This window comes from Lepidochelys olivacea (assembly GCF_965140295.1).
Source record: "Lepidochelys olivacea isolate rLepOli2 genome assembly, chromosome: 7".
Classification (NCBI taxonomy): Eukaryota; Metazoa; Chordata; order Testudines; family Cheloniidae; genus Lepidochelys; species Lepidochelys olivacea.
The window spans coordinates 98,954,638-98,970,813 of NC_140417.1; the positions used below are offsets into that span (position 1 = coordinate 98,954,638).

The following is a 16,176-nucleotide window of genomic DNA, read 5'->3' on the forward strand; positions in this document are numbered from 1 at the left end:
TTGTATGAAAAAAATATTCCTTATCAGTTTTGAATTTGCCACCTTTAATTCTTTTGAATAGCCCCTTGCTCTGATGAGACAAATACACAGACACTTCTCCCAATTTTCTCTATACCATTATTTTGTATTTACCGTATATACTCATTCATAGGCTGAATTTTTTTAGTAAAAAAGGGAAGCATCAGAGAAGGGGGTCGGCTTATGAACGGGTATAGAGGGGAGAGGTGGGACACAGCCCCTTCCCCCAACAGAGGGAGCAAGGAGAGGCAGCACAACCAGCAGAGCCAGAAGAGAAGAGGCGGGGTCAGAGTCTCTCCGCTTCTGGCCATGCTGCTCTCCTTCCAGCCTCCGAAGCAGCTGCAGCTCTGGGGCTGCCAGGCTGCAGCCCTGCCACTCAGCCCTGCCCTCCAGAGCACGCTGCAGCCGTGCCGCCTGGTCTGGCCCGCCGGAGCAGGCTGCGGCCGCACTGCCCAGCCTGCTGGAGCAGCTCCAGCCAGGTCAGAGACATCCTCCCCTGGACCTCCACAGATAAGGTGGGAAGGGATGGGATGGGGACAGTGTTGGGGTCCCGGGCTAGGGGTGGGATCATGTGGGGGGTGGTCACAGGTGTTACTCCCCTGATCCCCGGCTTGTCCTTCCCAAAAAATTTCCCCACCAGTTGCTTTCCCATCCCATCAGGGTAAGCAGCTGCCACGCCAGGACACTTCGTCTAGTTAGGTTTACCTCCGTGCCGGCAGACGCTCGAGGTAAACAAACCATCTTGGCCCGCCAGTGACTTATCCTGATGGCCCAGGAGCCAAAGTTTGCTGACCCCTGAATTACAGGGTCAGCTTATGAATGCGTCATAAAAATTTTCCATTTTCACTTATCCATCTTGGGGGGGTCGGTTTATAAACAAACCGACTTATGATCGAGTATATATGGTATGTCCCCTGAAATTTGTCTCCTTTCAACATAAAGAATTCCAATCTTTTTAATCACTTATGAGTTCACCTATACTTATAAATATTTTTATTATCAGCCTCTGAACCTCCCCTCTAATTCTGTAACATCAGTTTTGAAATGGAGTGACCAGAACAAAACACATTATTCCGGATAAAGGCATACCATTGCCATACAATGGCACTACAGTATTTTCAGTATTAATTTCCATTCATTCCTTATACACTATCAAATTGCCTTTTTTTTTTTTTACAGCAAAAAAAATAATTTAAAAAACCCCTCTGCTAAACAGTCAAGCACAGGCCTTCACTGAGTTGTCCAAAAGGATGCCTAGATCTTTTTCCTGAGTTTACTGCTAGTTTAGAACCCAATAAAGTGTATTAGTAGTTCAAAGTACTCTCTGCTGTGCACATGACGCTACATTTTATCAATCCTGAATTTCATCTGCCATTGTGTTGCCCCTTCAATTAACTTGATTAAGGGCCCTCTGAGGTTCCTTAAAGTCTTCTCCAGCCTTGACTAGATAATTGTGTCATCTGCAAGTTTGCAATCTCACTGATCATCTCCTTTTCTAGATAATTTTAATAAATTAAACATTAGTCTTACCATATAATGTTATGGCACCCTGTTGAAACCTTTCCATAATAAAAAGTGTCCATTCCCCCCAACTCTATTTCCTATCTCAGTCAGTTTCTGATCCATGACAATACTTTGCCTCTCTCATAACCTGAAACTATTTTTTAAAGTTCTAAAACACATTTCCTAAAATAAATTTTCTGCAATACATATAGAATATTCTGAATACTGGATGGTATGGCGTAAAAGTTTTTAATGGCACTGAACAGAATGATCTAATTCAAAAATAGTTTTGACAATCCTGAGCTCCTTGAAGCTGACACAAACAGATACAAATATTATCACCCCATCATACAGATACAGATATATGAAATAGGTGTGTACATCACATATACAATGAGAAATTGAAAAAATGTGAAAAAGCAGAATGAATGAGCAAGTGATTTAAGAAAGTAGTGGAGGCAATCCAAATTTGATGCATACAAATCTATAGATTTAGGATATTTTCAAGAATTTATTTCAAATTTAAATGTCCAGCCTTTAAGTTACAGACTATTATCGCTGTACAAATAAGCACACTGCTACCATAATATCTGAACGCTATACAACAAGCAAGACCATTTTTAATAGTGGAAACTGGTAAACTGCCTCTGAAAAGAAACTGAAATTAATCCTTCTCCTTAGCTATTACTGATAACCTATAAATCAAAGGAAAAAAACATTTTTAGGAAAATGCCTAACATCTATTCTATCCTTCAATTCTACCTACCAAAGTACTCATTGACTCATTCTCTCAAAAAACAACAAAAAGCAGAAATTGGGAGACAATCATTGTGTGTGTTTTTCACAGAGACTGATTTTGTTTAATGCCTATGAGTGGCTGATGTCACTTGCTTAAAATAGATCTATTATTTACTATTTGCATTACAGCAACACAGATTGGGTTCCCATTATGTCAGGCACTGTACAAATAAGATACAGTCCCTGTCCCAAACACTAACATTGTAATAAGCAAAACAAAGGGTGCAGGGAAACAGAGGTACAAAGCGGTGAAGTAAATTAGGCAAGCTCACACAGCAGGTTGGTGGCAGAGCCAGCATTAGAACCCACTTCTCTGCTGACTCCCAGTCCAGTGCTCTGTCCACTGAACTATGCAGTCTGGATTTCATACAGAACCCCAAAAAAACATGCTGGGTGTATTAAAGACATGTTTGATACGGAGAGTAGATATCTAGACATGGTGTAATAGGATAAGGTAACAAAAGAAGTGGAGTTAGTGACAAAGTTCAAAGGTGGCAGAGGTAAACAAGGTCAAACGGATATTTGAATCATCTTGCAACTACAGTAGCCATTTGGGTTGGCTGCTAGAGACTGAAAGTATGGGCTTTTCCTGTGGAGCAATCATTTATTTTGTCACTACTGGAAAACTAATGAGGCCATGTGGGAGGTGCAGCCACTAGAATGACTTTTGGGTGGGGGGTGGGGCACTGGGATAAACATAATAAATTGCTGACAGTACATACAGGAAAGTAAGTTTTGGAGAAGGAAGTCAAATGGGGTACAGAAGAGTACACAAGATTACTCTTCTGTTCTGATGTTGCCAAGGAGCTGAGGGAACTACACAGAGCACAGTAGAGCCACCACTGCAACTTCCAGTTTGGAAAAGGTCACTTAACTTCTGCTTCTCTAGCCTGTCATTCTAACAATGTTTTAGAACATCCATCCTCTCCCCCTTGCAAGCCACTTTTTTAAAAAAAGCAACCAGAATTGTAGGGGTTTTGTTTTTTAAAGTCACCACACTAAACTTGATGTATTTTTAATTACATTTAATTGGTCACATAAGAATACTTTTCTTCTACTAGTTGCAGGACCACCAATTTTCTCTACTACTGGAATATATCAGGCAATCCTTGACAAGAAGGAAGTAACCAGTACCGAAATTTCCAGAAAAGTGAGGAAAGAACAAGTAGCATCAACATCATAATATCATCGCCCAGTCCTTCCCGAAGAGAAAAAATAGATTCCTGGGCCTATTATACCATGAAGCACTACTCTTAGGAGTGGCAAACCCAGAGAGAGCTATGAGATTAATTATGTATTACTTGGAAACATTTCTGAGGGCTTGTCCAACTTGCTGCCCTGCATGTTTCCCTGAGGGTGACTGAGACTCACTCTGCCCAGGAAGCGGTCATAGGCCTCAGCAGGTACACTTGTAAATTAGGCAAGAGAGCAGGTCTTTTGGATTTATATGGTTCTATAATGCACTGTTATTAATCAGGCAATGATTTGTTGCTTTCTTAGGGCAGGCCCTCACTATCTGCCGAATCGGGTGATGTCTAGACGCAATAAATCAATCCCCAATCGCACTCCCCGTCAACACTGGAACTCCAGCTTGCGAGAGGCGGAAGTCGACGGAGGAGCAGCAGCGGTCAACTCGCCGCCGTCCTCACGGCCAGGTAAGTTGACCTAAGATACGCTGACTTAGACCTGGGCTTACTGTGACAGAATGGATCTGAAGGAATACCTTCTTCCTGGAAGTAGTTCTGTTGATATAACTTAACTGCTCTCTGAAAATCTACTGTGCAGCTTTGCTCCTTTTAACATGATGGTCTATGGAGGAAGGAAACTAAGAAGTCATGGGACACATGACAGCTTCAAAGTTGTCAGCCATTCCTAGGGCCACTTTATCATCCTGGAATTTACGACACTCAATCTCTATAGATGGGACCCATCCTTTTTGATCTGACGTTAGGGCATTTAAAATGACCACCTTTTTGTAAGGCAGTAAATGGAAGTCTTGCTCAAAACACTTCTGTTAATGTGTGCAGAAGAGTGTTGAAATTCAGTGTAGGTACTCTCAATATTGAGATGCCCTAATTCTTCACAACAACAAGGATTTTCACAATGTGGGTGGTCTCCTAACTACATGTATAACTTAAGATACCGTAGAGGGAGAATAGTTTCTCCATAGTTAAGGTCACAAACAACTTCCATTATTAAAGTCATATTTTTGCCTGTTTGCTTTGGTCTGCATAATTGTTTTGGCCTGAAGACTGCCGTATTTACTGTAAAGGCATAGGAGAATGTTTCTGTAAAGTATGCAAAAAAAGCAAAATCGTTTGGAATGACAAGTCATTTAAAATGTATTCTGATTTGAATTTGATTGTCTAATATTTGTCTTCTTGTATCTCAAAACCCACCTGCTACTGTCCCTTCAAGTTTGCATACAGTTAGATCTTTTTGAAAACTTTTGTGCTAGCAGTATGTAGAGAAAAAAGTTTTAGTTAAGCAAAATTAATGAGTTTTGGATTGTTTTGGGATCCAATCCTGTCCAACTTCATTAGGATTTTAACACGTTAAAATACACCTGCTTTCCTAGATTTGTTAGTTACAAGAAAAAAAGAGAGGGGGAAAGGGCTGAGGACGTGAACACCAACACAGGAAGGGGGAAACAGCAGTTGCTGGAGTTCAGCCATGAGAAGGGAAATACCTTCACAGTCACCCTCTCCATAGTGAGCCACTAACCCACAGAACAGCAATCCCCAAACTTTTCATGGTCATACCTCCCTGTCGGGAGCGGGGCCACAGCTCCCAAGAGTGGGCTGGCGGGCAGCGGAAAAGGGGATGAGGCTGGGCCACAGCTAGGGGCGTCAGGGGACAGGAGTGGAGCCGCAGCCAGAGGCCGAGGCTGAGCTGGGAGGGGCGTTGCTATCGGGGTTTGAAGCAGAGCTGTGACCAGGCTGCGGTGCGGGCCCTGGCTGGGGGCAAGGCCACAGCTGGGGCCTGATGGTGCTCCATCCCTGTCCCCCTGTGGGGGATGACCTGAGCCTCATGGTGCTCCATCCCTGTCTCCTTGTGGGGGCTGGCCCATGCCCCACCCCAAACGTTCCTCTGTGACACCCTGGGAGGTGTGTGCCTCACAGTTTCGGGACCACTGCCACAGAAGCAAAGACACACAAGGGACAGAAACACACAAGGGGGTAAGAAGCAGGAGAAGGTAAATACACAGGAGGCAAGCCAAGATTTTCAAAAGGAACTCGGTTATGGTATTCTCTGGACATGTTTTCTAACCCCTAGAACTATGTCAATAATCTAGATTTACTAAAAGAGCATTTAATTCATTTAAATTATTCGGAAGTTATTTCAACTGTACTACTGGCAAAGTTGTTTGAATTAACACACAATTATTACAAAATCCAGCTGGCACAGAGGTTAACACAAGCAGCTTGTTGACACAAGAAGGTTCTTCTAATTACACAAATATATTTATACTAATGTAATGTCCCCATGTGGACACAATTATTCCAGTAGAAAAGTGGCTTTTTTTCCCACTTTAACTTAAACCCTTCCCAAGCAACATAAGCTACACTGAAGGCAATTTTATTCTGGAGTGAGAATGTCCACTTGGTAATTACACTGTACTGGTATAAATGGTCAGATTTTATGATATAAACAAGTCCCCGTGACCTGTGGTCTTTACAAGACCTACCTCTCTGCCAGTCTCTTTTTCAAGGTAATAACCAAGTATTTTTGCTTTACAGGAGCTCAGTTGGGAGACAGAGGGCAGTAGCTTTCAGTGTTCACACATTATAGAACTGCTGAAATGGACCCAGTTGCTGAGTTGTCATCTGTTTTAAGTTTACTGAGACTCAGAGGCCAACCAATGGCCCCATCCTTGGGTCCTTAAGCACATCTTTGGGGTGCAGATCCTCTGTCTAGTGCCCCCTTCCCCTATGAGAGTTGGAACCCACCAGCTGCCTAGCCCTATTCTCAGATTCCCTGTTGCTTAAACTCACCCCCCCTCCCTCCCCCGGAGCTCTATCAAAAGGTGAGAATGTCTTCTGGCTGCCAGTGTGACTCTCTCCTGAAGCAGTGCAGAAGTTGTTGCATATAACACACACAGACACTTTACTTAGGTTTTGTCTACACTGGACTTTCATCAGTAAAACTTTTGTCGTTCTGGGGGGGGGGTGGTGAAAAAAAATCCCCCCCCAAACAACAGAAGTTTTACCGACAAAAAACGCGGGTGTAAACAGCGCTTTGTCGACTGAAGAGCTCTCCTGCCGACAAAGCTACTGCTGCTCGTTGGGGATGGAAGTTTTTTGTCGGTGGGAGAGCTCTCTCCTGCTGACATACAGCAGCAACACTGCGTGCATTTTAGTGGCATGGCTGTGACGCCAAAAGGTATGTAATGTAGACATAACCTCAGAAGTCACCACTGCTCTTTTACTTAACAGATAAAACAATTACAGAAATTACAGATCATTTAGAAAAACAATGAAAATCCTAAGTGCAAAGCCTCTTGTGAGCTCACTTTCCCTGGAAGTTACACAAGCAGAGTCCCCAGATTCATCAACCCACTACATGCTGGGTTGCTTCTTCCTTACCATAAGCTGGAAAAAAATTTTGGTCCAACACGGAGGCAAAATGACTACAGAAGACAAAGGGCTGCAAATTTAAAATCGAGTTTGTAACTTGGTAAAGACACATACAGAATGTTCATAATCTCAGAGACTACAAAAATTGTATAGAGTCCTTCAATTGTTAGAATATGACAACCTGATTTTAAGGTCTCCTATCTTAGCAGTGAGAAGAACATGCTCCACATGTCCACTATTGAGGTGGGGCTCTTCCTTTTCCAATGGCTCAAAATCCTGTTTCTAGCCTTATTAGGTTACAAGATACTCAAATTTTAAAAGTATCGGGGGTAGCCGTGTTAGTCTGTATCCACAAAAACAACAAGGAATCTGGTGGCACCTTAAAGACTAACAGTTTTATTTGGGCATAAGCTTGCTTGGGTAAAACACCACTTCTTCAGATGTATGTGGTGTTTTACCCACGAAAGCTTATGCCCAAATTAAATCCTATAACTTGTCTTTTTAAAATCTGAAAAAAACAACAAGGAGTCTGGTGGCACCTTAAAGACTAACAGTTTAATTTGGGCATAAGCTTTCGTGGGTAAAACACCACTTCTTCAGATGTATGTGGTGTTTTACCCACGAAAGCTTATGCCCAAATTAAACTGTTAGTCTTTAAGGTGCCACCAGACTCCTTGTTGTTTTTTTCAGATTTTAAAAAGACAAGTTATAGGATTTAATGTTAACTGCCTTGCTCCTCAGGACAGTGTATTTTGGGGACATTACACATTTTGGGACAGAAAGGGAATGAAACTTCTCCGGCCAGCTTTTTTTAAAGAAGAAGTGGTTACTGTTTGGAATGTTCACAATAGACCTGGTGGAAATGGATTAGTGAGCAGAGAGTGAAGGTGCACATAAATGCAGTGATTATAGGACTATCACCACAATATGTGGACATACACATTCAAGAGATTTTAAGTCTGACAAAACAGTATCAATGTGACATTGCTTCTAAGAATGAGTCTGTACCTAAAGCACAGCCGCAGCTTCATACATGTGGAACTCCATCAATTTCAATGGGTGAGCACCTACTGTGACGAGCTGGGGCTTCTGTCTGAACCAGTTCTGAACTGTGGATGATGATATGAAATTGCATCATGAAATTTCAGTGGCACAGAAAGCCTATATGTATGTGGATCCATCGTGAGTTAGCAGGTTGTGTCAGTTGTCTCTGCCCCGCCAGAGACAACTGAGTGATGGGCACTGAAGGATGGTGTATTCAAAAAGTATGACACCTTAGGACAATGTGTTTGCTCTAGCTGGGCACTTCCTCCTCTTGTCTATGGGCAAGTGAGGAGGGGCAACAACAGCTTTGGAATGTAATGGTAAGTTACCTGGAGCAGAACAAAAGAAGCCAGCGGCCCCAATACATGAATTCACAAGGGGAACAGAGGGAAGCAGAGCCATTTTGATCAGATTAAGATGAGAGAGACTGCTCAAGGGAGAGGTTTGGTAAAGCAGCAGAGGACTTCACCTGCCTGTCCTGACAGAACACAGATGACCCCAAGTACTCCCAAGGGAAGGGTGAGCTACTGAGGAACACTACATTTAGGATGTTTATTTTGTACTCTCCTGTGCTTGACATGATTCAAGGTAAGAAAGCATAAAAATGTAATGCTATACAGAGTGTGTATGTGTGGGTATATGCTTCACAACTAGTGCATGCCACAGAGTTAAATTGTAAACCAAAAACTTCACACTTTCGGGTGGAATTCTGGGAGTGGAATGTGTTTAAGTAGCGGGGAGTCTGAAGGGTCAGTGCTGCGCCCAGAGGGGCTAGGTGGCTAGACACTGGGTTCCAAAATTCAGGGGGCATGAGGGAAAAGAGAGAGTACATGCCACACAGAAAGTCTTCACCCTGAAAGTTTGCCCAGGGACCCCAAGATTAGGGCAGTGGCTGGACTCCACTCAGCCTGCAGGAGCTTTAAACACTCCAGGGATCCAGCAGACAGGGGGTTGGATTCCCCTCAGGGCTATCCAAATAGGTAGCCAAAATGGGACACTTGCTAGAATGTGCGACACAAACATGCAGACATCTGCAGGACTGGGGCCTAAACTCATCCTTTTATTTCAAAGACAGATCAAGATACACCAAAGTCCAAATAAAGCTAAAAATACGATAGAAATTCAAGCTACATAAATTCTTAAAAGTAGCACTTGTTTTGTGAAGTAGTCACACTGTTAGAAAGCACTTCAAATATAAATAGCAAAATATATATAGTTAATACTTGATTACAGAAGACAGCATCTTTAACACACAATGCTTTAAAGAGAAACACATTTTGACATTGTTGTTAACCTTGGAAAGCCTAAAAAACCCTCAAGATGACAGTCTGATAAGGGTCTTAGGTTCCTTCCAATGTTTAGGCAGTTCCCTGACTTGTCACTCCTGAAATTAAAACAGGAAAAAAGTCTGTAGTGACGGCCAGATAGATTTTAAAGTTATCCATAGTACTCCACCAACCAGATTTGAGAGTGACTAATGTTTGGTCTACACTACAGAGTTAGGTCAACATAAATTGCCTTATGTCGACCTAATTATGTCAGTGTCTACACTACAATGGTGCTTCCGCTGAAGTAAGTGGCCCACTATAGCAACATAGTAACTCCACCAGGAGGCATAGTGCTTATGTCGTGTAGTTAGAGCGATGCAGTTTCTGTGTACACAGTGCATTACTTACATTAGTTGTTGGCTCCCACTGTGAACCCTCGCCCGTATGCATACCAGTGCTGACAGCTGGGTGTGGGCTCACAGCCTTCCCCCGCCTGGCACTGACATCCCAGAGCCTTGCTGTCGCCTCCTGGGGAGGGACTGAGTGGGAAGGAGAGCCTGGCCAGGGTTAGACTTTCCTTTTCCGCCAAATCCCTCACCAGGAGGTGGCAGGAGGACAACCCTCCAAGCAGGGCCCACAGTGGGAGCCCCAGAGCTGACCAAGTCGCCAGAGCTCAATTTCACAGCACAGAGCACACCAGCAGTGAAATTGACAGTCTTGTCAGTTTCACGGCTATTATTTCTTCTCATTTTGTCTCCAGCTCAGGCTGTAAGGGGATAGCCAGAGCCCAAATGTGAACTAATAGCAGCCATGAAACTGACAAGAATGTTAATTTAATTGCTGGTAGGCTCCCTGCTGTGAAATTGAGCCCCCTCCTGGCTCACAACTGTGAGGCCAGCATCTGCCTGACAGCTGTGTACAGGGGAGGCAACTGTGAGCCCCCTGCCAACCCTCCAGGGCTGCCAGGCTCCAGCTGTCAGTGTCCCACAATGCCCCACTTCAGTAGGTGGAAGAACACCACCCACAGAAGGAGCAAGTGTGGACATGAACCGCCGCTTTAATTATTGTGGTGGTTGTATGCCAACTTAAAGTCACTTAATTTTGTAGTGTAGACAAGCTCTAAGGAATATGGTTATACCTTTTGACCTCAAGGATCCAAGCATATCAGTATGCTGATATACACAACGTGATAAGACACTTCCAAGAGTACTGGACAAATTTATTTGAAGGGAAATTACTGTGATTAGACCACTTTTGTTGCTTTGTGGTTTGTTTTAAAGAATTAATTTAGTAGTAAGTCTGCTGAAAAACAGCTATCTTCTATTGATCAGATAGGACAAATTAGAGAAAGTAGTAAGATCAATCACAGATCTAATTGGTGCTCACAAAGCATCAAAACTGAAGCCTACATTTAGAAAGTTACTTTAAACAAAGTTAGGCAATCCCAGAGCTATCCTTGCCCGTGAAATCTGTGAAATCTGGGGTTATCAACACGGAGGCTTTAGGCAAAATATTTCCCTGAAATAAGGAAACTACAATTGAGATTTAAGCAATCCACCTTTTAAGAAGTCTATCTTTGTTACACTTAGTAACTGAAACACTTGTTTGATATTATCAAATTTCTTTCCTCAATATCATTCTTTAGCAGTTCTCAGACTCTCCTACTTTGAAAACTACATCCTTCTATATCCAATAAATCTAACATCTATCATCATTTTATGTCACCAGTTTGGAGCCATCACGGATATCCCGAAAGAGTGCACTTCCATTTGTTTAAAGATATACATATAAAAAAACAATTCTGTATCAATCTCAGCAAAAATGATTAACTATAAATTTATAAAAGCTGTTTCAGCACAGGGATAGCATCAGAAAGAAAGCAAACTTCCGTTTTCTATAGTAATCAAAGAGGTGAAAAGAAGTTTTGAAAATGTATATTTCAGGTAGAACTTACCTGTATCAGCACACAATCTCACACTACTCAGAACAGTATTTTAATTAAAACAGCATCATACCAGAAACAGATGCTGAACATGATCTTGTACATTAAAGAAATACCTCTAACTTTAAAACTAAAAGCACACTTAACTAAACATGAGGTACTTAATAAATTTATAGAAAAAACTCTCCATTTGTGTATTTTATGGATTGGACAGCACTTTGTGTGTTGTCATTTGCAGATTTCTTTGTAGAGTCAGTTCCCCCACTTACATCTCTTTTTCCACAGAGCAAAAGATAAAGACAATTAAAAAAAATTTATTTATAAGACCACAAAAAGTGACAGGAGATTTGCAGTTAGTATAGTCTATACCAGTGGTTCGCAAACTGTGGAGCATGCCCTCCTGGGGGTTGGGGCAGGGCGCAGAGGAACTTTCGGAGAGGGTGCGGCAGGGCCCAGGCCAGCCCCCAAGGGGGGCAGGAAGGGAGCACCCCTCAACTCCGCTCACAGACCTGGCACCTGCTCTCAGCTCCCAGGGAGGTGTGACAAAAAGTTTGGGGACCACTGGTCTATACTATCATGACTACATTGTAAGCTGATAGTGCCCCATCAAGTTAGTTTATATGGACAGCTTGATAAAAAAAACTGAGATTAGATGACAGTTCAGTAATCAAGGCCCAACCCCAACACCTAGGGTCAAATACTGCAATGTTCACTACTGGTGCAGACTCTCAGACTTCAGTGAATGCTACAAGAACAAACTGATGCACACTAGCAGAGCCCAATGAAGGACTGGGAGACCAGTTATTTTTTTATGTGATTATAAATATTCCTGTTTAAAGACAAACAGTGAGAGAAAGAACCCTAACAAATGCCAAAGGCTAACAGTATTTCAAGTGTAGCAAATTATAAATAAGGTCTCAATCCTGTAAAACACATGCGCTTTCATATCAATGGGACTACTTACAGGTGTAAAGTTAAGCATAAGGTAAAGCATTAAGCAGTATCATGAGCAAATGAGACTACAAGATTTTGATTTATAATAGGGGAAAAAACAAAGCTAAAAAATAAAAAAATATTTTTAAAACGCCCCTCATCTGAAGTCCATGCTTTTCATATAAAAATTATTTAAGACACTCTTCAAAAACACTTAGGAATAATGACAGGTTTCAGAGTAACAGCCGTGTTAGTCTGTATTCGCAAAAAGAAAAGGAGTACTTGTGGCACCTTAGAGACTAACCAATTTATTTGAGCATAAGCTGAAGTGAGCTGTAGCTCACGAAAGCTTATGCTCAAATAAATTGGTTAGTCTCTAAGGTGCCACAAGTACTCCTTTTCTTTTTACTTAGAAATAAAAGATCCAGCTAATGCCTTTAGTTTACTCAAATTTTATGAACAAATGGATTACACTTGAAATCTCAGACAAAAGACTGAAGAGGAATGCTAAGAGCCACACCACCACACTGGTAAACTTTTACAAATATTGGGCTCAGTGCACACTTGAAGGAATGAGATTAAGTCGAGCACGGACCTCACTCCCCATGCCAACAAAGAGGCCCACTGCACACAAGGGGGATTCACTCATCTTATAGGGTAGGAAACACCACCATCATCCTCTGGGGGATCCACAACAGAAGGGCAATTTTAGTATGCTCATGTGTTAAATAGGAGATCTGTTGGTGGAGGTTGCTTAGAAATAAGCTGAATCAGCACATTACCTAGTAACCCTGGCTGTCCCCCTTCTGATGGAAGTACTGTCTACTTTCAATTTGCACTGGCCAGCAGTTATGTGAGCCTTGCAATACTAGAGGCCATTTTTGGGTGGACTTTCTGCCACCTTGAGCCAAGATCGCTGCCAGATTAAATGTAGTTTATGATGCTAAAGTGAATGAGGCCACAACAGGTGCTTCTGTTTCACTTAGGCAGAACTCCTGTTGATTTAATAGGTACTTAAAATCAGGCCCATAGTTGGAAAGTACATTGTTAAGAGTTTTATAAATTATAGCTATACAGTTTTTCCTATCACTGACTATGCCAAGGGATGGAGCTTAAGTCTTTCTAACTTGCCAATACATCCTGTAATGATGTGCATTGGCTCTTTGATAATATACATTTCTCGCACATTGAATTCTGATGTTACAAAATCACTGCATGAGGTAGTAAAACTTACTGGCTATTTAGAAAGGAGAGAGCTTCTGATTATATACAAATATCCTGGTAATCAACAGTGACTGAAAGGTAATTTTATCATAGTAAATATTTTGCCCAAACTGGATTGTTTCTTAAAATATAAGCAGCGGTGGCTCTTTAAGCTTTTTCACTGACAAGTGGTTTAAAGAAACAAAGACAGTGTTTCAGGAATGCCTGAAAACCTATTAATATAATTAATTTGCATAAATTCACAACTTTGCAGGGTGTTACAAGTATAGAAATAAACAGCTGATACATACACCCATCTCTAGTCTGAATATTATCTGCTCCAATAAATTGAGTGTCTTCCCATGCCAGGTATTTGGACAAAATGGTGTTGCCCAAAACAAAACTAAAACATACTCATAATATTTTTGCAGTGGAAAATAATATGGATAAAATTAACTACGCTCTGGAAAAATACATTCAAAAGTAATTCCAGAACAATCCACATAAGTAGCTAAAGTATGTGTGTTTTATTTATTTATTTTTTTAAGTTCATGTAGTAGAAACTCAAATACATGAGGCAGATGTATGCAGCCATATGACATCCTCTTTACAAGCATGAAACTCAAACTGGGACAATCTGAATATGGGAGATCTTTTAAAAACAGAGACTGTAACTCATTGAAACTCATATAGCAACACTATACACGTCAATCTTGATTATTTAGAAGGGATGGACTTGTTAAAGCAAAATATATTTATCATTTTACTATTCTTATTCCAAAATACTCTACAAGTCTAACATATTTCAATTGTGCTTAAAAAGGTACTTATTTCCTACCCAAATGTCCTTATTTATAGCTTTCAAATGTCAGCAGGTATGAATAAATCCTTCATTGCCACAGGGAAATTCTAAACACTGCTTTTGACATGTATCCCTAATGAAGGAGCCTTCCTCTCCGCATAAGGCATAAACTTGACATGTCTGACTACCTTTCTTTTTAAAAAAAATTTACCACTGTCAATCTCCCATCTCCCTAGTGATTATAAATGAAGAAGAGGAGGAAGCCACCTTCTCTGTTATGCTATCTTGTGAGAGCAAGCCGTTCTGAAAAACACAGGCACTAGCTTAGTCATCGCACCACCCCCCTACACACACCCCATCCTCCGGGATTCACACTGGGGCAGGAGAATTGCAGCACCAGCACCGACTCCCCGCACGAGTCGTTAGGCGCGACGCGTTGGACAAAAATAGGTGTTGGTGTCTGGGTCTAAGGCGGAGGCCGGGGTGGATTAAACGGAGCGCGGGACTGGGAGACACTGACACCCCCGACTGGGGACCCCTCTGACACGGTGATTCCTGCTCGACCGCGGGCCGCAGCGCCAGGTCCCCCGTCTTACCTTCCGCCACGTCCTCGTCGATAGCCCCCTTCACCTGGGAGAAGCACCACTGGAAGTCGTTACCACCTCCTCCTCCGCCACCTCCTGCCACCCCTGCGGAGACAGAGCGCGGTGAGGGCGAGCGGCGCGGGCAACCCCAACTCGGCCCCGGGCACCTAACCCCCAGGAGGCCGAGCTGACCCCTAACCCGGCCCCAGCTCCCCCTACCCAGCCCTGGCCAGGCTCCTCAGTACCCAGCCCGGCTCAACCCCCACCCAGCACCGGCTCGGCCCTGCCCCTCTACCCGAGGCCCACACGCGGTCCGGCTCGACCCCGAACCCGGCCAGCCCTCTGGCCCCGCCGAGCCAGCTCGGTCTCCCATGCCCGGATCCGCGCTGCCCGCCCAGGCCTGACTCGCTGCCCGCCCCTGCTCGGAAGGCAGAGCGCCCTCCACCCGGCCCCTACCCTAGGCCAGGCCCAGGCCTCCCCAGCTGACGGCCGCGGCGCGGCGTGCGTCTCTCTCACCTGCCATGTCGCGCAGTGTGTGTGGGGCGGGGGGCTGCGGGGCCCACGACGGGGAGGCGCCGGCCGGGACCGGGTCAGAGCCGCCGCCGCCGCACACAGCTGCAGCCGCTGGAGGTTTTGGGGTTTCAAAATGGCGCCCATTGCCGGTCGGCCTGATCCGGTGACGTCATCCGTCTGCCTCCCTCCGGGCGGGGGAGCGGGGAGCGCCAGGCGGCGAAGGAAGCGGGCGGAGCCGGGCCCGAGCAGTGATGATGCGGGGGGCTACATGCGGGAGGAGGCTCTGACGGGGGCGTGGTGGGACCTAGACGACATAGGCTGGCCTGGGGCTGGTTGAGGTGGGTGCACCCAGGGACACTGCTTGAGGAGGGGCAGTTTATCCAGCTTGGGCTGTAGTAGTCGGCCAAATAGAAACCCGGTTAGCTGGGACTGGGGGATCCTGAAACGGGAGGGGGACAGGCTGGTGGCCTCTAGTCGGCTGGAGTGGGTGGCAGCTAGGCTATCATCCACTGCTTAATTTGTGCTTGTTCTGAGCCCCTACAGGCCTGACCCCGGGCACCTCTGGTCTTACTGTGTCAGTTACGAAAGTAAAGATGCTGCTTGAGCCCCAGTACCTCTTTCATTACCAATTAAGCACTGCTAATGCCAGGCCGGGGGAAAACACTTCCTTCAGGCTGAGACCAAAGGGGCAGAGAGGTGGTACAAGGCAGAGGTGACACGTAGGGGAGCATGTGGGGTTCAGTGTCCCCCTAGATTGGCCTGCCAGGGCAGAGGGATTCTGTCCTTCCGCTGTGCCTGCCCCCCAGCAAGCGTGGCCCCTGTCCCTGGCAGCCAGGTCCGAGCAGGGACTGGAAGGGGTGGGACCAGCAGCTTCTCACGCCAGCCACTCTAGGTCACTGCAGTGTAGCAGCTGCCTGAGAGCCTGGCTGGGCTACTCCCTGCCTGGGCCCGGCTGCTGGGGAGAGAGGCATGCTTCTGGCTTGCTCGGCTC

The 16,176-nt window shown here is 44.3% G+C and overlaps 1 protein-coding gene across 1 annotated transcript in view; it reads right to left on the reverse strand.

Moving 5' to 3' along the window:
• The window catches only part of PPP2R2D (protein phosphatase 2 regulatory subunit Bdelta), a 43,453-nt gene extending 28,109 nt beyond the window's left edge, over window positions 1-15,344 (reverse strand). Inside the window, exons 1-2 of the mRNA XM_084634853.1 lie at window positions 15,189-15,344; window positions 14,685-14,777 (exon numbers count right to left, since the gene is read on the reverse strand). Of these exons, the coding sequence (XP_084490979.1) occupies window positions 14,685-14,777; window positions 15,189-15,195 (100 nt within the window). The 5' untranslated portion in view covers window positions 15,196-15,344. The remainder of the gene's footprint in view (window positions 1-14,684; window positions 14,778-15,188) is intronic.
• Window positions 15,345-16,176: the final 832 nt, after the last annotated feature.